The following is a 24941-nucleotide window of genomic DNA, read 5'->3' as shown; positions in this document are numbered from 1 at the left end:
CGCCCTCTAATGTGCCCTATTTCTTTAAAGTCTCATTTTTACTTAACGAGAGGGTTGTTAAGTTCCAATCGTTATGTGGCAATATTGTAATATAAATATAAGCTTAAATGTCGATAATGTCGCACCCCCCCCACCCCCTCCACACTCACAAAACCACACATACCAACATACTCACGCATGCTCTTATACTTACCAACTTCTCGACTACTTTCAAGAAAAATAAACAAAACCAGTGCGATCAATATTTTGCTCGTTTTAAGACAAAGAATATTTCAGTGAAAGAAACATCGGTTGGGGAGGGGTGGTTGGAAGGGGGGGGGGTCTATAATATGTAATATAGCATAAGCTTTTACTTCGTATATCTTTCGCGTTCCCTGTGTAATAAAATCCTGACAACCTGACAACCCGTACCGTATCGTTAAAATCGTTCTTTTTTTCTCGCGGAATACGCACATGCACTATTGCAACTATACCAAGTTTGCCAATTGTTTTTTGCTCACTTAATTACAATGTCCTTATCACCCCATTGCAACAGGATTATTAATAGCTTTAGCCTTTGGTCAATTAAACAAGGCATAAAGTGATTTATTACATCAGTTAAAACAAAATGACTAATCTAGTTCCTCTGAAACCTATGAAAAATAAATTATCGAATTAACATCTGCTCGAGCTTGTTACTAAATAACCTTAAATAATGATTCAATTAAATCCAGAACAAACTTTCAGAACAGCTTTCTAACCTTAAGGGATTTTTATTTTTAAATTAACCGTCGGGTAACGAAATGATGTAATTAACACACAAGCAACAAGGAACGTCATGGTAAATTAGTATTACTTGTTTCTCTATATTGCCAAACATTTGGCAAGATTGTAGCAGCTAACACTCTGCACGAAACTCTACTTTCTATATATGCCGGTATATAGTATAAAGTGCGTACATGTAGGCTACATCACCAAACACTGAACATGAGAAAAAGCGCATGGATTGACAGGTCCTTGCCCGACAGAATTAGGCTAAACAGTGCATCCGACCTTCCCGAGTCGTTATCCTATTGTCGGCCAAAAACTAGTACATGGCCAACGCTCGGCAATACGGGTAAAACGGCCAATGTGTAGTAGTAAGTTGAGTCTCGTCTATCCGACATGCTCGGTGATTAACCTCCGCCACGTATCACGATCTTGTGCAAGGTTTATTGCTTCCTCGAAATTGTTCAATGTTAACGTCCTTAAATTGCGACTTTATTTTTCCAAGCAAGGTAGTCACGGGCCTTCCTACTGGTTTGGCAGTATGTCTCAGTGCTTCTCTTAAAGCAACCTTTGCTGGAGCGCCCTCCTGAAGTCTTGCTACATGACCGAAAAATCTCAATCGTCTATTTGCGACTATATGGATGACCAAGTTCTTTGGTTGGTTTCATTGTAGAGCTCATCGTTTGCTAACCAATTATTATTGGTCCATCTAATGTTGAGAATATTACGAAGTAGTCTCCTTTGAAAAGTGTCAATTTTGCGATCAAGATCCTTCGTTGTGCCCCACAGTTCGCAATTGTTCAATTGTGTGGCATATGTGTAGCATAAGTAAAATGCAAGCATTGCGTTAATGTCATACGATGAAAGTCAAGTCTCGATTTTTTCCCGTTTTCCTTGCGCTTCTTGTTGTAGTTATTGCTTTTTATTAAAATTATCATCCTGTCCCCGAAAAGAAAGTAAAAAAAGTAAATAAATAGACCTCTGTCCCAGAAATATATTTAAAAAAAAAACAGTCGGAAACACGTTTGCAATGCTAATACCACTCTATACTGTCCTCCCAATTCATGCTTCGTAGCACTCGTACTGACCGTATAAACAGTTCCCAATCTTTATTCTGAAAAGGAACTGCTCATACTGTCAGTACAAGTGCTTTGGCAGCATGACATGAAATAATTTACAATTTATAATAAAAAATATCGTCCCAATTGGGTGGGAAAGAAATAAAGACTTTATGACAGAATATAGACTTGTAGGCTATGGAACGCCAAAGAGGCCACCACATGTTGATGATCATGTAAACTTTTTGATGATGTAGCTTACTGTAAAAGTACACGATAATGTACTGAATACACATAATGATGATGATGTAAGTATACATAGTCATGTACTTAACACACATGATTATGTAGTAAAAAAAAATTAAAAAAATCAAATACACGATGTTTATGTAAATTTATGTAAATTTATGTAAATATTCTAAATTCTTACGATGTATATATAAACATACACGATGACCATGCAATGATTCTTTACCTTACAATTGACATAACATGATGTGTAAAAATAACACCTTCATCATTAGTATTAAGTACGTCATGGTGTTCTTATAGTACATTACCATAAATGTTTACCTGATCGTTACTTGGCTGGTCCTTTTGGCGTTCCATGAATAAGCTCTCTGAAAAGAAAGACCGTGGGGGGGGGGGGGGTTGTACAAGTCTTCCCCAAGCTGTTTGATCGACTATGGGGAAAATGAGACTAAAATGTGTCAACGGTGGTTTACGTGTTCAGTATTACACAAACCCATACATGGAACTATACACTATACATTCTTGAGCAAATCGCGAATTCATCTTATAAATACCTTACACTTCAGTGATCGTAACAGTGGCTCGATAAGAAAAGAAAAATAAGAGCCAACTCGTCTTCGCTCAAAGATTTAAATCAATTGACCTAAATCGATATATGTTTTCTTTACGATCAATTTTAATTGATGGTAACCTGATTTACTTCCAAATCGAATCAGATTTGCAGAATAGTTTCCGAAATAAGTACAAAGTTGGAGAGATTCTTGTGTTTCTTATTTTTTTTCTTTGATGTAGCTTTGATCGCGTGAGGATTTTATCAAAAGCCACTGAAAAACTATATATATCGGATGAATGTCTATTAATGGGACATACTGCATATAGAATTTGCATATAGCAATCCGCCAAATAAATGTTCTTCAAGAAAAGAAAATTGAGACTTTAAAAAAACAAAAACAAAAAAAAAACTAGCAAACTGAATTTGCTTTTTTGTGACTTGGATGTCAATTTGCACAAATGGAAGGGTACATTTGGTGAGATTTTGAGGCAATTTTAGTCAACAGTATAGGCCTTCGAAGTGTTGCGTACGAAATCTGTTTAATGGTGACTTAATAAGATTTGTTAACAAGACGAAATATGATTAGGCCAAGATTTTCTGTGACGTCACGTATTTCACTTATAGCAAGTAAACAGAGATAGTGTAAATATGCTGCATTAACATCCAGCAGTGTGTGAACAAGGTACATGATGTATGTGGTTTGATTCGAGAACTAAGTTGGCTAAAACTAAACGAAGCAAATCCATTTGACGTGAATACCGCACTATTCGGTCGGGATTTTGGGTTATGAAAGAACGCAACACAGACGTATTTTCATGATGGTGTAGTCCTATACTTTGCAATGAATCTTGGGTTAGGCCTACAACTTGACACGGAAGTACTACGATAGTAAACGCCATAAGCCTAAACGTGCAATACATTAACGCCCAATGAAAATTCCCGCTTAAAATTGGGTAACAGAACTCTTCTTGACTGCAGAAGAAAAAGAAGAAAAAAAAATCGCGCACGGCACGAGTTTATCCACCTTATTTTCCCACCTATTTTGTTCACATGTCTATCCTCAAACTAAAGGTGATTAACATCAGAGAAGGCTCTCTCCACCTCTCTCTTTATCCATCTCTCTTTCTATGTTTCTTTGTCTCTCTTCACAAACCACAATGTCCAAGGTCTGAATGTCAAACCAGTCTCTATCAAGTTCTAATGTGTTGTCAATAATTGTACCGAATACGAGGAACTTACCAATAACTGAATAACGGACATGCACACCTGTCGTTTTGAATAAATTAACCACAGAAGGAGAACGATAATACATCAAAATGGCCGCTATTTTCTATTTGATGGCTGTAAACACGAAAATGTAATTAAAACTTGAAGTATGGACATTGGAGAATTCTGGACATGTTAATCTAACCGTGTTTAGAGTAGAGCAACAACAAACAGGGTATTCTGTTGTAACTTAAAATCTGCTAACAGGTTGATGTTGTTGTTGTTGTTTTTTGACGTTGTTGATGTCGTTCATCGTTGTGTCGTGTTGTCTTTGCAAGGAACCGCTGTAGTTTCTTATTAAGAATAATAATAATAAGAAGAAGATTGAAGATATCGGCAGTTATTTTTACGATGCTTCAGCGACCACAAATGTGGGATAAACCCGCAATGGCTTATGGATTACAACTTACACATCGGGTGGCTTCCAATTCAACATTTTAAAACTCAAATTTGGAATCTTTTTCAATTTAGAAAGTCATTTGAGATTGGAAAACCGTAGATTGCTCTTGATGAAAACCCCACCTTACTATGACCCGGCCAGGTATCGAACCAGGAACCTCCCGATTGCTAAGCCCCATTGCTTCAAATGCCACCTCCTTTATCCACTCGGCCACAGCACCGGTACAATTTCATCGCATACTCTCTTGTTAAGGTGTATTGTTCAGGTAAGGGTACCAGGGTCTGAACAATGCAAACAAACAATGCAAAAAAACAAAAACAAAAAACAGGAACGCACACAAGAAAAAAACAATAGTGTCCTCAGTCGGAATGTAATACACACCTTTCTTTGTTTGTGTTCACATGTCTTTACTGAACTGTATTAACTTTTTAATCATTCTCAAATTTTGAATTCTTTTTCACGATTTGGATGAATTATTATGGGAGTGAGCAGGGTCGTAGTCACGAGGGAGCATGGGGAGCCCTTCCCCACCCCCCCCCCAAAGATTTATACAATATTTCTACGCTTAAACAATTACGTTTAGAGGAAATTGTAAATACAGCAAACATTGTTGAAAACTAATCAAACATTACAATGGTACCACATTTAAAAGCTCATTTTGAACAAGAAGATCTTATATTTTAGGAAAGTGAAGCTATTGAAGAACATCTATCGTGATTACTCATCAAATACCTAAACTGTTATCCACGTTCTGGAATAACGGGGTTATACATGCAAACAACCCTGTCTGGAGTTAGGGACAATATATCGAGATGGGTATTACAACTAACAGTCTGTGACAGGGGCTTAGGTGGGGGCGCGACAAGTGTGATTGAGCTGCCCCTGCTAGTAACAGTGTGGAATATTTTCACTTGACATAAATTGTATGACCGTTGGAATGTCTCTTTAAGCTACTTCTGCATAATCCACCAATAAACTGTCACTTCCGTCCATACATGAATATTTGGCATTCACCCAATCCCACCCACCCACTTCCACCCACTCCCACCAGTTCAAAAGTTCCCGTTGACGTCACTGCTTGAGCCAATTTCTGTTAGTTGTCCTTTAAGAACTATTACATACTTACTGCACGCATAAATTTACAAACGGCATCCCAAGACAAATAAAGTCGTTTGATTAACGTAAAAATGACAGAATAGCTATCGCTTGTGTTTACTCTATTAAAATTTAATTTAATTTTGGTCACTTAGAAAAATTCCGAGAAATTTTGATTAGTGACATGGAAATATGAAAAAGAATAGCGCTAATTTAAGGGTTTTCGTTAAAACTAGATAAGTCACGCATGAAAATAACAAACTTGATTATTTCAGTCGCATAAGGTTTGGAAGTTATACGTGACACGGTCGACAATGGACACACTTTTAAAACGGAAATTATATTCAAGCTTATGTTTAAAGGGTCATTCCTGTGACAGGCAATGTAACACTTTTATTGGAGAGAAACGTATTCCACTACTGTTACTTGAAACCACCAATTTCAATATCTTGTCCGCAACTCAAATTATGGGTAATTAATTTGCATATAAACAAGTTTGAGTAGTTTTTAAAGAATTATTTAAGGCAGAATGTTAAGAATGTTTATCTAGTTCTCTGTATATTTCTTTGATCTCAAAATACCGTTTTGTTTGGTAGATTTATTCGTTTATTATGTAGATAATGGACTAAAATATTCAAAGATAAACTAGACATTTTCAGCTCAATTGAACGATTGCCATCCATTCAGCTAGTTAACTCCACCCCCTCCCCCATAAAATCCCCTCCCCCTCCCTCATAAAACCTTAGCGTATCCATACAAGATGCTGTAAGATTGTGGTTTAAAATTACGTATGCAATAACATTCCATCTAGTTTAAATGGGCACTTCATTTCAGGTACCGGAATATCCAACTAAGTTTGTAACATCTCATGAGCAGCATTACTAGAAACACGCAGTTTGAAAAGGGAACAACCTGGGCCGCCGTAGAAATAACTAATTAATTAATTAGAAGAGTGTGACCCCGATTTCCCAGTTTGCAGACTAGACACAACGTCATTAACTATTGCTATTTACAATGGGATGTCATATTTTATGCTGGTAACACATGTAATTTCATCACAATTAAACAGTGACTTAAAGGTAGTCAGTATAGGCCCCAAATTATAGCATAATTGCTAGAAGTTTTCAAATAGTACTTTCCTGGAGGTCGTTACTCTCCAAATTGTTTTTAGATATTTCAAGGGAACACACAAGATGACTGAATGTGCCAGTGAGGAAAATTTCCTCGAAGGTTGTAATAAAAACAGTTTAAGAATTTTGACCATATTTGAATATCTAGCATATTTGGGGACAGTACAGCATACCTTTAAAGTATGGTTTGTGATATTAAAGATTCTTGCACAATATAAACTTTTTGCCAAATGAAATGAACAATTTTTTTTTTATCTCACCGACGGAACGAGCTATTAAGACGTGAGTTGCACCCTTCCGGCCAAAAACAATTATATAAAACCACTCGTATCATAAGCTCCGTTGTATATTTTTCCTCCCTCACCCCCACCCCCTCCCCCTTGTTATCCGCAGACTAACTTAGCCAAACTATTGAAAGCTGACTAGCAAATACAAGATATTTGGTTAGGAAATATTTTTCTCGATAGTTTTAATGTAGTGACTCATTTTAAGGCATTGAAGACTCGCCCCAAACCACCTGCGGCCATCTGAAAAAGTTACCACTTTCTGTTGCTTGCAAGTGACGTTTTGTTCGTGTCGCTACAAAATACAGACAGTAATGAAACGTGATACCTTAACTGTTATCTTTAGCTGGACCTGAGATGTCCATCGCTGTATCGTTTGTATACTGTGCTTTGGGTATTGACCGCAGCTGTATGTACTGACTGTACACTAGTGTCTAATTGCCGACGGTAGCGAGCTGTGTGTATTTTCTGGGATCGATGGTGGTGATGAACACTACTGTTACACCTCATTCGAAACTAGGTCAAATTACCGGCATTAGACCTTTCCTTTTTGAGCGAGTCTTCACACCCTTTAATGTAGTGACTCTTTAAGGAAGCAAGCTAACGAAATATGTTGTGCAACTTAAGGACGTTTATCTCATACGGTATATAACCAGAACGAGTCAAGGGAAAAAGCAAGATAATGACACGTCAATGCATGAGGCGTAATGACCGTGTGAATTTGCATATCACAGTAAAGCAGATACGATCTACTCATTGAACAGTTAGATAAGATCTCTCTCTACGCTCAAGGCAGGCCATTTTCCCCTTACATCCATATCACATCTTAGCATCAAAGGGAGACAGAGAGTCCACTAAAGTTCAATTGCAAAGTCGTTAAATAACTCTAGTAAATAAAAAGTTTAACTAATACAATAAGTATTGACATAATGTACACCAAATAACAGAACAAAAATATATGTGATGTTTTAATGTGACTCTTTGCTTTATTCTGACTTTATTTACAGAGAGGAGGTCCTTTTATTTCTGACAAAGAAAGAAAAATGTACTTTGGAATGAAGAGTTGACAATATAATTTTTTTTTTAAAAGAATTTAAAAAAAAATCCCACATGACAACAAAAACTATTTTTGGGGCATAAAATGAGAGAAGGCACTGACTATGGAGGTGAACAGAAAGGGGGTGGGGTTACAATATGGGGTAACACGCACGTCATCACAGAAGGAGTGACATTTTGTTAGCCATCCTACATTTTGTTCCTCTGCACCACAATCATATTTATATCGACAAAGGAAGCAGCATTTTGTCTGAAATTAAGGCTAAAAGAACATGTTATAACAAAAGTTAATCTCCTCATGATACCAACCAGAGTTTAGGAAGAGGCCAGCTCCATCACACAAAAAACGTTCTCAAAATACCTTGACATAACATTTTTTTTTTACGTTAAAGTAAATCACTTTAGCTTCTGTTTCTCTCTTTCCTCCTGATTGGTTCAAAGTCTCTTTGTAACTCATGATACAAACGAAAATGACCCCCCCCCCCCAAAAAAAAACAACTTCATCCACTCTTCAACCCCAGTCCCCTTACATGGAGACTGTAAACCATGATATTGACGTCACGTGAGTAATCACAAATCACCTCCGAAAGGGAATAGATACTACACATAATGATCAGGGTCAAAGAGCGATCTTCACTGTATTGTATGTACATTGAACTGAACAGAACATATAATACACATGATCTTAGCCAAAAGATTGGATGCCAACTGTTCTAGTAATTGTTAATTATGCACATGGAACAAATCAATATTTTGTCTACAGTATTTTTCTTCCTTTCGTTTTCACTTTCCCCTTTTATCTTTTTCATTTTTTCTTTTTTATTCCTATGAGACAATGTCAGTCTAAAGAAGAAACTGAGGATAATATGTTGGCCTACGAAACACATATCAGAAAAGATGGTAATTTATGCAAATGAGCAACCTTCTTATTGGTTCATGTTACTCATGTAACTGTTGATTATGCACACATTCGTGAAGAAACTATCACAGTATAATGATCATGAAATTACCTTGGATTCAAAGAGTAACTTAATATTTTTGTCAAGTAATTACAACCTTTCCCCCCCCCCCCCACTCCTTTTCCTTTCTTCATTTACTCCCTTCTCAAGATTTTCCTTTAATAATTAACAGAGTTATGAGACACAGAGTTTTAAATACTCCTTGCTGTGTATGATATGTTACTCTTTTATGCACGATATACACAAAAGTTGCAACGAATTATGCTAATGAGCAGCCTTCTGATTGGTTGATATTGCTCATGTAACTTTACAGCAGAGTAAAACTAAAAAGCTAACAAGATATTGCATAGCAGGAACTTTTGAGCGACTTTTCGCAGAAATAATGACAAAACTTCAGACATGAAGAAGTCTCCTGCACATCTTCGAAACCAAATACCATCTGTAAAATTACTGATGGCTGAAACCGAGATAGAAAAACTGACTCCCTAATTCTAAGCACATTACTCATAACATGCCTTCATCCCTTACCCATTGAGCTGCTGGAGGGGATGTTAGTTTAATGTTGTTGAGACTTTTAATCGTTCAAATCAAATTTAAGTTTGCGATGGTTGCAGCCTTCCTAGGATTATAACGACAATCTATCGATTTCAAAGATGGAGCCACTGTGCCTGTTGATGTCGTTTACCTCTCCCGAGGTGCTGCATCCAGCCAGCAGATAGATTTAACAGATTGATATAAGCAAGCAAGGGTCGTGGACAATTCATGAAGAAAGAAGGGTGGGTCATTTCCAAAGGATACCATATAAATCAGATGTGACAGTCGATGTTATATGCAAAGGAATTAACCGATTCATCATGCCAACTCAACATTTGCAAATTGAAATCGTAGCTAAGATTTTAACCGGAACCGTAGCTAAAAGGAATAAGGTGATTCTCATCAACTTATCTATCTACATCACATAAAAACTTAATTTGGACACTTTCTTAAATTTCTTTCGGCCAACCAAGGTTTCTGTAGTACACTTTAAAAATGTTGTTCAAAAATGTCAAGAAAAGTCACATTTAAACTGGACATTGAAGAGACGTGCTACTCTTTCCAAACCTGAAGTCATCCTTAACAATTAGAGTGCATCCTTCCCTCCTGCCAAATGCATTAGAAAAATCAAATTATACCTTCTTTTTTTACAAATGAAAAATTTTAATTATCATTTTAATTAAAACAAATGGCCAACCAAAAAGAATCAAGACTTTTTGTGTCTATATTTGTTATCTTTAACTATGTTACTGTGATCATCATCATCATCTTTCACATAAAGGTTACAGTCACTCTTACCAGGAAGTTGACCCATTAAAGGGGAGTACCATCGGAGAGGGGGGAGGGTTCTGGGGGGGGAGGGGGGAGAAATGATTTTCTTTCCCCTTAAATGAATCGTCCAACCAAAATCTTTCACATACAGCTAAGGTGCTACTATTAGTGTGGACATCTTCCTGGATAAGGTGAGCCGGACGCTGCAAGAGCGACATTTCCAGGCACTGGTGATGGCAGGTGTTTTAAATATGCATTGCCTTACACATCATCATTCTGCTTTGATCTGCTTGGCTGATCGCTCCTCACCTGCTTCCGTATCCGCTAGAGGGCGCTTTCCTTCTATAGGTGGACATAATAGAAAGGGAGCATGGTGAAAATACATTTAAAGAAATGGGGGGGGGAGGAAATTTTACTAAAGAAATTCACAGAACAAAAGTTTCATTATAATTTCGGAAATTGTTGAAGAAGTTGATACTGTGACAGATCAGACGGGGGGGGTGAAGGGAGATCAGGTGGGGGAGGGAGAGGGGACGGAGGGAAGAAGCAGGTTTTGTTGCAAGATAACAATTATTTGAACACATTAGAAAATGAGTTGTTTCTGTTGAAGATTCACTATCCAAAATCTGAATTGAAATGGACGAACTCACACTTGTCTTGTTGTCCAACGCTTTGGTACAATCTGTACCCTGTTCATTGATTCTACTCGAAGGTTGTCCAACAAACTCTAGTAAACGTGATTAATGGTCAAAGGTCACTCAGAAAAATAGAATTCCACATTATTCATTCAGTGGATTGGCTCTAATATTCATCACTGTGACCTCTGACCCCCCAACTATCTACTCATGAACACAGTGACATTTATCCTCTCATTTTTAAATGTGCGCAGGACAAAACCAAAAGAATCAAACCTATCAAACAGCCACTGATTTGTCACAGAATTGTCTACAATTATAAGGTAAAGTGATGGCAGGGGTAGGGGTGAGGGGGTGACAGAAGAAGGGCTTACTCAACTGGAAGAGACTCCCAAACAATCTAACACTGAACTACCACTCCACCAGGGGAATAATTTAAAGTGTTTAAAATTTCGTGTAGCAGCTTTCGAGGATCTGAGCTTTTGTCTTGTCGTGAAATGTTACAGTGTTTCATGTACACGTCCGAAAAGCTCGCTGTAACATCTTTGCACTCGTGCAGCAATTTTGCTGCATTTAATAAACGTCTTGACAAGAGGCAAAAATATTGTAGCCCACCTGCCAGAATGATAATTTAATCGGCACACTCGTGCAAGATTAACAGGTACCCCTCTGGCCAAAATGCTTGCCATTTAGTACAAGTGCACTGAAGCCGCAGAAACGGGTCAATTTTTGCCTAAGACGGCCGTTTAAATCACAATCAATGTGCGATCAAACCTGAACAAAGGTGCAACGTTTATAACAGAATAGCCACTAAGAGGCCAAAACGCAGGCAATTCTTGGTAGCATCGTAGATGCTTTACGTTTTAAATGAATTGTGGTGAAGATTGGTGATTTTGGGGCCTAAATTTATTATTAAGACAGATGGTACAAGTGAAACACTCAAATAAGACCAATTGAGGAGTTTATGTTTGGTATCTTTCTTCTGTTTTTGGAGTTCTTTTAATCAATCATCATCGTTTACCTGCTTTGGGTAATTCATAATCAATGTGCGATCAAACCTGAACGAAGGTGTAACTTTTGAACAGAATAAGCCACTCGGAGGCAAAAAACAGGCAAATTTGGTGCTTTACGTTTTCACTGAATTGTGGTGTAGATTGGGGGTTTTTGGCCCTAAAATGATTATTTAAACAGATGGTACTTAAGTAAACACTCAAATAAGACCAATTGATGAGTTTTGGTTTGTATCTTTCTTCTGTTTTTGTAGTTCTTTGAATCAATCATCGTTTTTTTTTTACCTGCTTTGGGTTTTTCTTCTTCCGTTTTTCCATCACCTCCTCCTCCCGCATCTCCTTCATCGTCGCTGTCCTTGAACTTTTTCCTCTGTCCTTCGTATTTTGTAAATTTGTTAGGGCGTCTGTCTTTCTTTTTCCTCCTCCCTGTTAACGAACAAAATTAAATCAAAAATTATAATAATAATCACAATGATAAAAAAAACACACCATTAAATATTGACGACTGTCAATTAGCGCCGTCTGCAGATATCTGTTGACTTGGTTTGGATTTGATCCAGAAACCAAAGCAACCTTAAGTTGATACGATCAATAACCATCGAAACCAAAAAACAAAAGCATGCACCAAGAAAAACAACCCTCTCCCATCTCCTTCTATAAAGATGCTGTATACTGTACATTCACCCCCTACACACCCTTGTGGGATCACATCGGCACCCGGGCATACACATCTTGGCAATTATACCATTCCACCCTCCCCCAACCATCCCTCCCTCTTTCACATCATAAACTTCCTGGTGGTGGTTAATACCCTTCAACCTAATGACACAGATATTTTTGAATTTTAAGCATGTGCAGCATACAACGCACTGAACCAATGTCTGTTCACGATTGATCACTATCAATCGTGACTAATCACATCGCTCGCTTTTGTCGCCTGTCCTTCAAAATCTCTTTTGCGTAATAACCTGGATTCAGAGTTGACCTTTAACAAATGAACGCATTTTTTTCTTCTGGTGACTGAAGACGATTTACAGTTAGTCTCGGGTATGTACAGCTCATACATGTTGTATCTGTGTCCAGTTAAAAGTAATTCACATGTAAATTGGTGCGAGTCGAGCAGAGATAATTAAATCACAGCCTCGGGTGCTGGATTTAGATCAGCCGCCGAGATGGCCGAGATGATCGAGTCATTACAGAAGACATCAAAGCAACGGTTGAAACCGAAACTACCTTTCTTGCCGGTGACTTCCCACATTCCTTCCGTCATTGATTGATTTCATGATCCAAATTTAAAACCGTATGCAGCTTTCTTTTTTTCTTTTTGTCGAAAGCGGCAAGTTGTTGCATCTGGGCAACAAGTTCAAGTATGACATAACATAATATTTCCATGGATGGATGAGACACCTATCTTGATGTTCTGTGCCAAATGGAGATTTAACAAGTACTACTGCTTGATAATTCTATTCGATTCTCAACGTTTCGTCTTCCAGACAATTTTTCATATTAGAGATGAAATGACTAATTGAAATTTTTATCCGTCACTCTTTTCAGACTGAAAACTTTACCAGTCAAGCTCAATGAGCTGAACTGCAATAGAGTTTTATCATCAAACATTAAAAACATTATGAAAGTTAGTGAAATTAGTTTAAGAGACTGTCCAAATATTAATCAAATGTTCCTGAGTCCTGACTTTTTTTTCCTTTTTTTTTGGGGGGGGGAAGAGGATGAGGGGGGAGGAGGGAGATGATTGTGCCAATCATTTCCTGTTTTAATTTTGTGCATCACTCAATGCAAAAAAACCTCCTGGTAGCATTCATGTGAACATTATAGGGATTTCGATATTAAATTTAACACTTTTTCCCGGTGTTCATTTTATCTGCTGGTTTGTCAAAGTAACCTTAGAGGTAAGTGTTAAACTTTATTCCCCAAAAATTTAGCATTTTATGCAATAGGTAAGTTTGAACTGTTGTAGAATGTTAATATTCACAGGGGCCAGGGGTGGGGGGTTGGGGGAGAGTAGGTAAATTTTTAGAACGAAATAAGGATTCATTAAGTGCTCATTAAGTGAGGTTTATAAGGAGCTGAAGGAATCTTAGGTTGATCAATTTATTTTATTTGTATAATAATAATAATCGGTGTACATTCCATGTTACACCAGGAAAAGGTTTTAATTTTAATATTGAAATAATGATACGTCTTTGGGTTCACACTGTTAATGTTCACTCAGGGATTACATTCCACATGAAAATGTCAGTGTATTGGCTCTGTACTTCATCCACTAACTTTTACAAAATATTAGGGTTGGGCGATATATCGAAAATTATTGTTATCGCGACAACATTTTTTGAGGACTGAACAAGTGACGATAATTTCTTGTGAAAGAAATTTAAATTAAATATGGGAAAATATGCGATCATCCTTTCTCCGTTTTATGTGTAAATGTTATTCTAGCATTCCATGGTTAAGAAAGTTGAAAAGAAATAGAGTTGATCAACTTCATTTACTGACTTTTGAACTTCGTAACAAACCCGTCATTTACAACATGTTTGCTACAGTACCGCTCACGTATAACTGGACATGTGTACGCGCACAGAATCGTATAAAGACGTATAAACAAGTACAAACGCGTATAAACTCGTTGACAAACAAATTGCCGCGTAGACACCTCGTATAATCCATGTACGAGTTTATACGCAGGAAATGCATCTGTGCTAAATGAATTAGTGAGATGTTTGAAACAGCCATTTCTTAAATCGTAGTTTAAGACCTGATATTCGCCTAGCAGCCAAGAGGACGCAGGTGAAGTGTTTGCTGGCATAGAACTTACCTGCTTTTCGTTAATTGGGTTTCTATTCAGTGTTTCTTTTCCCGACTTTTTTTTCAGTTGTAGAGGTTTTGTTCCACGGAGAGTAAGTTTACTTTACAAAGTATGTTAATAATTTTCATTAAGATCAGGGGATATTTTCATTTTTATATTTTTCAAGAGTTATTTTGTTTATCATAAAATATTGATATGTTTCACATCCATATCTGAGAGCTAAGTACTATACAATTTTGCATTTTGGTAGAATATCTCTTATCTTTTACAGCATTTTGCTATCTAATGAAATGTTCATCATGAAAGGTCTCTTCAGGAAACATTCCAGGGATTCTCAATAAATTTCCTTACGAAAGCCAGATAACCAGAAGCCAGTTGGCTTTGTGATTCTCTGCCAAATAACTGGCTCCAGATTTCTACATATCTGACTGATGTAGAGCAAGGTACGTGGTTGACACCCTTGAGCCAATTTTGAGATAACTTGTTGACCCCTTTGGAGCTCAGAGTGGTCAAAGGTCACTCAGTAAAATAGAAATCCACATTATTCATTCAGTGGATTGGCTCTAATATTCATCACTGTGACCTCTGACCCCCAACTATCTACTCATGAACACAGTGACATTTGTCCTCCCATTTGTCAGACTTTCAATACTATCAGACAAGGAAACAAAAACACAACTATCTACAACGAACACAATGACATTTATCCTCCCATTTGAAATGTGCGCAGAACAAAACCATTTTCATATTCTGTGAATCGACAAACAAACAGAGCCTTTTCATCTGAAAGGTGACAGGGGGAATAGGCAGACCACAAAAAGAGAAAACCGTTGCTCTCACCTTGTTGCTTCTTCATCCTTCCTCTTGTCCTGTTCTCAAACACCTGCTTCCAATGCTGGTCCTCTTCTTCCCCCTCTAGTACCCTCATGGTGAGAGCGCTACCTCTGATCTCTAATTTATCATTGTGATCACCTAGGACTTTCTCTATGATCTCTTTGACATTGGTACCACTCTCAAATCTTATGCTTCCCTGTTGGAAGAAGAAGAATATTTAATTAAAGTGTACATGATTAACATAATCCTTCTTTTTGATAAATATTAAAAAAAATCGAAAAAACAGAACGGTAAATAATCTCCGATGTAAGATGTCCGTTTTGCCGACTGCCTGACCATTCATCCACCAATCTTTCCCATTGCCATCTCGGACTATGGCAGGACAGACTGAGGTCAAAGGTCACTCAGAAACATACAAGAAATCCACACTTTTTATTCAGTGGATTGGCTCCAATTCTTCATCATTGTGACCTTTAACCCCAAGACCCCAACTTCTAACAATGGAGGATGAATCACGATATTCGGAGAATAAATCAAATCCCACGCTTCTTCTAACGGTCTTTCAAACCCACTAAGGACCCTGACTTACTGGTCTATAACTGCTGTGCATTTAGCTGGATAGCAACTTGACGAACTTCAAGCCAAGTATTTTAAAGATTTAGCGACGAGCTAAAAGAAAGGAAGCATTTAAAAATCTACTGGCTGATATCAATTTCCCCTTGACATTTTCCTTCCTTACACATATTAGTTACCGTCAAGCCTCATGGGAGCAGCTCATGGGAGCAGCTCATGGGAGCAGCTCATGGGAGCAGCTCATGGGAGCAGCCAAATAATATATTCTGATAGCAAGCAGAAAACAGAACTCATACCGATTTTCTAACTAACAATTGTTACCCGACTATGTGTTTCTGTTCTTGATGTCTATTGGCAGAAAGAACTACCATTGCCCTTTCTAATGGCAAAAAGAAAAGTCACCTTAGCCAGTAAGAAACCCTGAATTTGGAGGCCTGAACTTGTGTATTATCCTCATAAATATTAACAGACCTAACCTTCCCGCCTCCTTCTCCTCATCACCATTATTCAAAAAAAAAAAAAAAACATGAAAAAATGTCAACTCTCTAAAACCAAACAAGATTGTCCAGTCTCTAATCTGTAAACATCAGATTCGAGTTAAGTAGAGGCTATTAATGTAAATTTCAGATAGTTTTGTAACTTCCTTTAAGTGTTTTTAACATTTTTGTTTTACACCTGAAAGAGCAGCTCACCTCCGTCTCGCCTTTATTGAACTCGATCCAGCTGATCACCCCATAATCGCCGAGTACTTCCTTCAAGTCTTCACGGCTGGTCTGGTCGCAGGCACCGGTGAAATACATCACCAGACCACGCTCAAATTCTTGATATTCCGTCTGTAAAGAGGATCAGACGAGGATAAAAACTTTTGAGTTTCCTGTAAGGATAAAGGGGTAGAGCTTCTACTGGAATAAAAAAAAAGCCGGATGACATTATCATCTACTGTCCCAAAAAAAAAGGGTACCCCTTAATATTGCCAGCTGAAGAGAGATGAAACAGTAACATTTACTCAAAGATGACATTGTCTATTCAAACAACAGCACAACTAGGTCTTACATTACAAGACGGACAATAGGTACCTTGAGTGCCTATGACAAAATAAAAGACAAACAGATAAACCAGGGGATACTTGGCAGGCTCAAGACACAATCAGTAGCCTCAGTGGAATATAAATGACAATCTTGTCAAGTACAACAAAAGGTAACTGGCATTTACATTCATGACAATGACAACAGAATAACAAAAGGTAGAAGGACTGTGTGAGAGACAACTGGTTGCTTGTTAAGGAGTATAACAAAGACAACTTACTAGACACAAGACACCGATTCAATGTTTCACCAAGAAATTTTAACAGTTGGTTCAAATTGTCAACTTCATGACAAACAAGTCAAAAACATATCAATATCTGATCGGATAATTAAAAGTAAACACAAGATGTCTGTTTTGCCGACTGCCCGACCATTCATTCACCCATCTTTCCTACTGCCATCTCGGACTATGGCAGGACAGAATAAGGTCAAAGGTCACTCAGAAACATACAAGAAATCCACACTATTTATTCAGTGGATTGGCTCCAATTCTTCATCATTGTGACCTTAAACCCCAAGACCGGACTGCTAACAATGGAGGATCAATCACGATATTCTGAGAATAAATCAAGGCTCATGCTTCATCTAACCATTTTTCAAACCCACTATGTCAATAGATGCTGCACAGTTTTATTGTTGGGTAGCAGCTTGACTAACTGCAAGCCTAGAAGTTAAAAGATTTAGTCACTAGCTTAAGAAAGCAAGTGTTGAAACATCTACTGGGGTGATATCAAGTTCCCCATGACATTTTCCTTCCTTACACACATTAGTTAACATAAAGGCAAGAATGTTTAATAGTTGGTTCGAATTGTCATCTTTGACAAACAAGTAACAAAAAAATCAATATATTATTGGATAATCAAAAGTAAACACATGCAGTTATACTTTAAAGACGAAAAGATTATCTACAGTGACGTGACTCAATTTTTCACTATTCATTCAGAGCTCCCACAACCCCCTCCTCCCTTCACTCCCACAACCCCCTCCTCCCTTCACACCTACCCCCCTCTACACCAAATAAAATCAACTTAATACTCTGCAAGGCTGTTTGTTATAGGTTTGATGAATTGCACAAATTCCCAGAGATCAGCCCGGTCTTATAGTTAGTACTTATTTGATAACTTACGTTCGCTTCAACTGCTTCGTCCTCTATTTGTTGTTTCTTCCTATAAAAAAAATGGAAATAAAAAAAAGTAAGAAATACTTAAGAGAATTAAAAATAAAGATTTCCTGCATTTGTGACAACCGGTTGCTTGCTTGTTAAGGAGTATAACAAAAGACGACTTCCTAGTCGCAAGACACCGATTCAATATTTGACCAAGAATGTTTAGTAGTTGGTTGGAATTGTCATTTTCATGACAAACAAGTCAAAAACAAAAATAAAAACACAAGACGTCTGTTTTGCCGACTGCCCGACCATTCATCCACCAATCTTTCCTATCGCCATCTCGGACAATGGCAGGACAGGGGAAGGTCAAAGGTCACTCAGAAACATACAAGAAATCCACACAATTCATTCAGTGGATTGGCTCTAATTCTTCATCATTGTGACCTTTAACATCAAGACCTAACTTCTAACAATGGAGGAAGCACAAGCTTATTTCCGATTCTGACAAGGCAGAGAATATACCAAGTTAACAGACTCTGATAGGCCGTCGGGCATAACATATTCATTTGAAGTCTTCTGCAAAGCCCAGCCCTGAGATGAAACCACTTCAAACATGATAAAAATGCAAGCTGGGATGGGGGGTTGTGGTGGTTAAAGGGAGAGGATGAGGATACCCCCAGCAGGTAAAAGTACATAAACATGAAAACAATACAGGCCCATAACTGGGTTGGGGAGTGTCGTGGTGGTGAGGGGAAGGTGAATACCATGGAGATCAAATTACCTTCAACATGACAAACATGCAGGCTCATATAGCTGGGGCATGGAACGGTGTGGTGGAGATGTGGGTGGGGGAGGGGCAGGGGAGGGATGCTTTTAAATATTACTCACTCTTTCTTATCTTTCTTGCTTTGTTCTTTCTGTGTCTTTCTCTCTTCTGATTTCATTTTGTAATAATCTGACCTGAAATTTAGAAGGAAAGGAAAGCATGCGTCCGATTAATGTTCTAATTTTGACCCAAAAAAACAATAGCAAAGGGACACCTTTGTTTTGGTTTGAATTCTTGAATTCGCTCCATATCTGCTAATAGGCCAAAAGTTTGGCCAAAAAAAAACAGAACTTCATTGTGATTGTGTGATTATTTACTACACAAGTAGTGTTGTGCGGGATCCCGGTAGTCGTTGAATCTCGGTATCCCGATATTGACTAATCCCGATCACAAAGCAATGTGTAAATACTACCGGTAGTCGGAAAACAACCGATTCTTACATTCGTTTTGGTATAATATCGCACCTCGAGTATGAATGAAGGATGATGTGGGTTGCTTCTTTTCAAGGTTTGTGCTTTTCTTTTTGAAAGTGTATTTTAAACAACAAAGGCCCTAATATAGCGTGTTTTTATTATTTTTGGTTTTTTTTTATAACCTTGCGTGTAAGAGTATGTACATTGCCTAGGCTATCGATATTGAATGTATGACATTGACAGTCTTGTAACTAAGTGCTTTGAACCGTAGATGAAAGTTGAGGAAAATCCTGGTTGTAGTTACGATACCCGGATTCATGTTGCAACACTACCGGTTGTGTGAATTTGCAATACCGCACAACGCTTTACACAAAAAGGTTGTCTTGACTGTCAAGATTTGACTGCATTATGGGGCTTTAAGGAAAGGTTTCATTAATGAATAGACTACTTACTTGAAGTAACAAACCATTTCTTTGTCTTCATACTTCATCGATTCCACGGCCATAAACTTTTGTGCATCAGCCTTTGTTTTGTAGGTTGCAAACACAGAGCCCTGTAGATGAAAATGATAAATTATTTCAAAACTATAAGATAAAATTTAGTTTAATGTCAGACAATGTAACACTAATAAAAGAGAAATATATTCCCACACAGCTACAACTTATTTCCACATATTCTGACTTATTTAGAGCAAGGTAATTGGTTGACACCCTTGAGCCAATTTTGAGATATCTTGTTGACACCTTGGAACTCAGAGTGGTCAAAGGTCACTCAGAGAAATAGAATTCCACATAATTCATTCAGTGGATTGGCTCTAATATTCATCACTGTGACCTCTGACCCCCAACTATCTAATCATAAACACAGTGACATTTGTCCTCCCATTTGTCAGGAAACAAAAACACATTTTCAGCTCAAGTGCCATGGTGACATAATGTAATTTGCTGCGGCAACAAGGAATAAAGGCAAGATAAGTGTAAAATTTTACTTCTAGTTCCTGCAATACTTACGGCCGCCCCCCCCCCCCAGTTGGTTTGCAACTCAGATGGGACTTTTTATGGAAGAGTGTACAGGATAACAGATAAATCTTACCTTGAAATTCCTCTCCTTGTCTCTCCTCATAAAGATGGCTTCTGTGTCTCCGTACTGATCGAAGAATGTTTGAATTTTGTCGATGGTAGCGTCCAAGGGAAATCCTTTCTGTTAGAATTTTTAAAAATAAGACCACATCAAGACAACATCTTCTTTATCTTGACAGCATTTACTTTGTCACAGAATGTTTGTTGGGATATTTTCTCTTCCTTCCAAGCAGAAAGAAATCCCACTTTGCACAGAAGTTGGGAGACTATGCTGAACATCGGCTTTATACCAAAATACACAAATATTCTAATATTTTCTGTCAGCTTGTTCTTTTGATCATCTTGTCCAGTAAGTAACTAAATCTGACTTTTGACCCTGACTTTCAAAAAAACAGTTTAATTACAACAACGTTAAAAGTAGATTAATTATACATTATCTTGTAAATGTCATCAACTTTCCATCTACGATGACCTGGGTCAGAGATCGCTTAGGTTGAGCGATCTGGTAACGATAAAACTTTACTTGACACAGAGCAATGAGACTTGTTGCTCACCAACTATCGATCAATATACACACAATACAATGAATGGTTACTGTAACCTACGCAATACACAACCCTATGAAACGTAACTTACATAACATACTACCCTTGGATGGCTACTTACATATTAAAGAAAAACTACCTTGTTACTTACACAATACGTTATTTTTTACTGACACGATACAAACGGGTACATAAATGAATCTTTTACTCACACAATAAACTGTCCTAGCCTTCAGTTCTAGCATATTGGAAGCATTCTCTTCTGGCAATGGATTGTCTGGTGACCTTCTGATTTTCTGCTTATCTTCACTGACCTGAATAAGAGGAAGTAAGATCGTAATTGCTTTCAAGTCCAGCACAATCACATAAAGTAAAGCATTTTGTAAGAACCAGAATGCAAAAATGCATATTGTGGTTTTGATGAATTAGCATGAGCGGTTTTCTTCATGAATCTGACGTTATGGATAGTGAGGGTGTACATGTTTACAGGGGTTTCATGATTTGACCTCTGATGACCCCAAATGACCTTTGACGTCCACCAAAAACAGACTTCTTTAACTCAATGTGGTACTTCTATACACTTAATTAGAGGTTGGCCTAAGCTTCCAGTATTGAGATATCTTGATTTTGAGGTTTACAATCTGGGCGTCACAAACGCACTCACACACACACATACGCCATCATGAATGCAAAGGTTACGATTATCATCAAAACCAAAAAGTGTTTCAAGCTTGAAAAATAGATGCGTCTGGTCAGGGGTAACCCTTGACACTCAGTCAGTTGTGCTGTGGGAAACAAAAGTGCAAGCTACACCTCAACTGTGAAGAAATGCTTTACACGTTCATGTGTCCTGAAGGCATACTTTTAAACTGACAGCACACAGAATAGTTACACACCATACACACCAGTGCTGTATGCATATCTAATCTGGGCATCAAAACCAAAGCACAAACCTCCATAAGTCCACTCTTTGACTTCTTCAGGGAGTTAACAATGACATCTGCATCTTTGGACAGCTGTGAGAGGCGGTTAAACTTGAGCATCGTTTCCATGGGGATCCCTGATGGTCAGACATGTCAAGGTTAACTGACTACATGGTAACTTATTTGGTTGCGTAATCAAAACTTCTACCAGACTCAAAACGATATGCTAATGTTGCAAACATTACCAATTTCAATTAAAATGGAAGGCACATTTTGCTAAAAGGCAAGAAATATGGTCGTTTCCTGCTTGTTGAAAAAAATTGAAAATTGGTCACAAAATAGGTCACAACTGACATAGATGTACCTTCTTGTTTGCAATTCTAATTAACATTCCTAGTGCAGGATTAGGTCATGTGCAGAAAAATTCAGACCATCTTCTACAGGTACAGGCTTAAATTGGTTTTGATGAATTCTGTTCAGCAACTTCAGCTTAACCAAATTATTATGGATGGAATAACAATCAAATGTCAGCTTAGAGCACATAAACTAACAGTAACAGACTTTGTCTAGAATAGGGAACATGGGAAGCATGTGATACAGAAGGGGAAGAAGGGAATGTAATCGAGACTGTAAAAAAGAAACTCGGGAAGAACAGATCCAAATATTGTTTATTAAACTTTGCAAGAATCTTGAAAGCAAAAGGATACAGCCATTATCTTCCCTGATCTGTAGTTGTAGGAAACGATCTCTCCTCAGATTAGAATTGCCAAAATAGTACTGTGAGGGACAAGAATAAAACATGAAAATTTAGAGAATGCTACATTAAAAATAGAAGGATTTTATTTACTCTTTATATTTTGATTATAGTGTGATGTCCCTAAAGAATTAGTTACTTAACTAGGTCTGCTTTTCAAGAGTTTTCTTAATATCAAGGTTCACACAACCATAAAAGGAAGTTAGTTGTTTATCAAACAGACACTCTGTTATCATGTTTCCAAATAATACTATATTTTAACATTTTTGATCAGTTTATTGACATGTGAAGACAACTACTCCATTTTACCTCACCTTACATGTTCCTGTATATAAACTTATCACAAGCAAATTTGAAGATCACAAAATCAAACAGGAAGTGATGTTTTTCCAGCGGACAAGCAAAATTATGTGTTTCTACTTTTTTCAAAATTAACTGTGCTGCACTATATTACCATTTCTGTAATATTAGCCTTTTCTATTAATATTTCTACAACCAGGTTCTCCATCATACCTCAATTTGTCTTATGATTTTCTTCTCCAAATCTGTTGGTTCTGCATCAGTGCTGTTGTCTGCCATTCTGATGATTGGTGTCTGTTATTTGTTAGTGAATGAGACTCACAACTTTCTGCTGCTTTAGCTGATAATCGGAAAGAAAAAGGGACACAGGTTAGCCGAGTGCCACAACAAAATGTTGTAAGTAACTGTAACACTACAGGAACTAGGAATAGGATAGGCCTCAAGTCAAACTGGTTGTAACTAGTACAGTGCTAATTTATGCCGGGTACCGTTGTTTTCCGCACACGTTACTTTCCGCTGAAACAAAACGGTGTTTTCCGCAAACAAATCTGTCAGCGGAAAACAACGTTTTTTCAGCGGAAAGTAACGTTTTTTTTTTTGGAGGGACAGAATAACTTACTGAATTGATTAGGCACATGGAATGATTTAGGAAGGTGGAGAAGATAGGATTTAACTGTAACAGGATAAATCGGCCATGATTTTAGATGTAACTCGTAAGAAAGGTGGTGCAAAATGCGTGTTCGACTATTAAAACAGCCCTTACTTATACAGCCATTTCCAGCGAAAATCAAAGATACCGCCTTTTACAACTTTTTTTTTAAACCATAATTACGCGGGCCGAATTTTTTAGTCAATCCTTCATAACGCGGGTGTCCCTTTGCCTTTTTATCGGCCGACCACCACATACTTCTTTAATAATTCGTAATTACAAACAACCCAAGCCTCCTCTAACTTATACGCAGCTTAACTTTTCTGACATGAACTCAGTCTAACCATCCTTGATCGACGTTCTTTGATACTTTCTCATGTTATTTTAATCATCCTGCCTGAATTTGGTATCTCAAAATTGCGGAAAAATATAGTGTACAGGTAAGTGAAAAATTGGTGTTTTCCGCAGAAGAATTTTTTCAGCGGAAAGTAACGTATGCGGAAAACAACTGAAACCATTTATGCCTAGGCCTACTGCATATGACTGCCTAAGTTTGGATTTTAGCCTATATTTCTGCATTCAAAGCTAAAGTTTGCTTGTATGGGAAGTCTTTTTAATAACAGTTATTTCGACTAGGCTACCACTTATCATTTAGGCTAGTATTATAAATTATAGGCTAGTATTAGATATAATACTGAGATGAAGTTGAAATAAACCATGCTCATCGTACGTGTATTTATGATAAGGTAAGCCTAACGTTACTGCCACTGAAAGTGTATGCTAGCATAGGTGCCTATGCCGCTATCTCAAACTATGTACTCTTTCGTAACTTAGGCTAGTCTAATCGCGGCTTAAGTTCTAACTTCAGGTAGGTTGAAATGGAACAGGCTAAAAACTAACCCGTTCACATGAAACTGTGTTGGTTAGTAGTACGTCGAGAATAAGAGTTGGTGCGAGATCAACATAGGACTTTTGATGTTTGCCTTCATGAATTCCTTCCAACGTGCAACTTGTGCCTCAATGGTGCAATCAATTGCTACACAAAACGCACGTGTTTCGTCAGCAAGGCCTTTATACTAGTTAACACTATGTCCTCCATATACACGTGATGGTATCGTCCGTTTTTGCTATTAATACTTAAGAATTTGGCCTTATTTCGTAAGAGTTAAGTATTTGACTTTCAAATATTTTTTGACATATCAAAAAAAATTTAAATGGAAATCGTTACTTCTTTGGGGCATATTACTCTTTAACAGGTTGAATGTACCAACAAAAGTGGGT

General features: G+C 37.6%; 1 protein-coding gene across 1 annotated transcript; it reads right to left on the bottom strand.

The window, feature by feature from the left end:
• Positions 1 to 7746: 7746 nt before the first annotated feature.
• On the bottom strand, positions 7747 to 24720 carry LOC139964505 (lupus La protein homolog B-like). The gene is made up of 13 exons (XM_071966112.1): positions 24561 to 24720; positions 23225 to 23351; positions 22665 to 22734; positions 21988 to 22094; positions 21247 to 21348; positions 20503 to 20610; positions 19863 to 19963; positions 19060 to 19131; positions 18190 to 18229; positions 16671 to 16811; positions 15412 to 15601; positions 12036 to 12176; positions 7747 to 10447 (listed from the first exon to the last, which is right to left on the bottom strand). Exons 2-13 carry the CDS (start codon positions 23288 to 23290, stop codon positions 10377 to 10379), a joined length of 1209 nt encoding a protein of 402 aa, XP_071822213.1. The 5' UTR covers positions 23291 to 23351; positions 24561 to 24720; the 3' UTR covers positions 7747 to 10376.
• Between the last annotated feature and the right edge of the window lie 221 nt (positions 24721 to 24941).

Source organism: Apostichopus japonicus, chromosome 23 (assembly GCF_037975245.1).
Source record: "Apostichopus japonicus isolate 1M-3 chromosome 23, ASM3797524v1, whole genome shotgun sequence".
In the NCBI taxonomy this organism is placed as follows: domain Eukaryota; kingdom Metazoa; phylum Echinodermata; class Holothuroidea; order Aspidochirotida; family Stichopodidae; genus Apostichopus; species Apostichopus japonicus.
Note: the sequence above shows the minus strand (reverse complement) of the source record. Positions and strands in the feature narration are given on the sequence as shown.

Excerpts from the sequence above, each read along its gene's own strand:
- LOC139964505 (XM_071966112.1), bottom strand. The coding sequence starts at position 23,290 with ATGGCAGACAACAGCACTGATGCAGAACCAACAGATTTGGAGAAGAAA. Across the intron at positions 18,230-19,059 it reads AGCAAGAAAGATAAGAAAGA|GAAGAAACAACAAATAGAGG; the intron begins GTGAGTAATATT and ends TTTTTTTTATAG. Across the intron at positions 10,448-12,035 it reads AGAAGAAAAACCCAAAGCAG|AAGGAAAGCGCCCTCTAGCG; the intron begins GTAAAAAAAAAA and ends GTCCACCTATAG.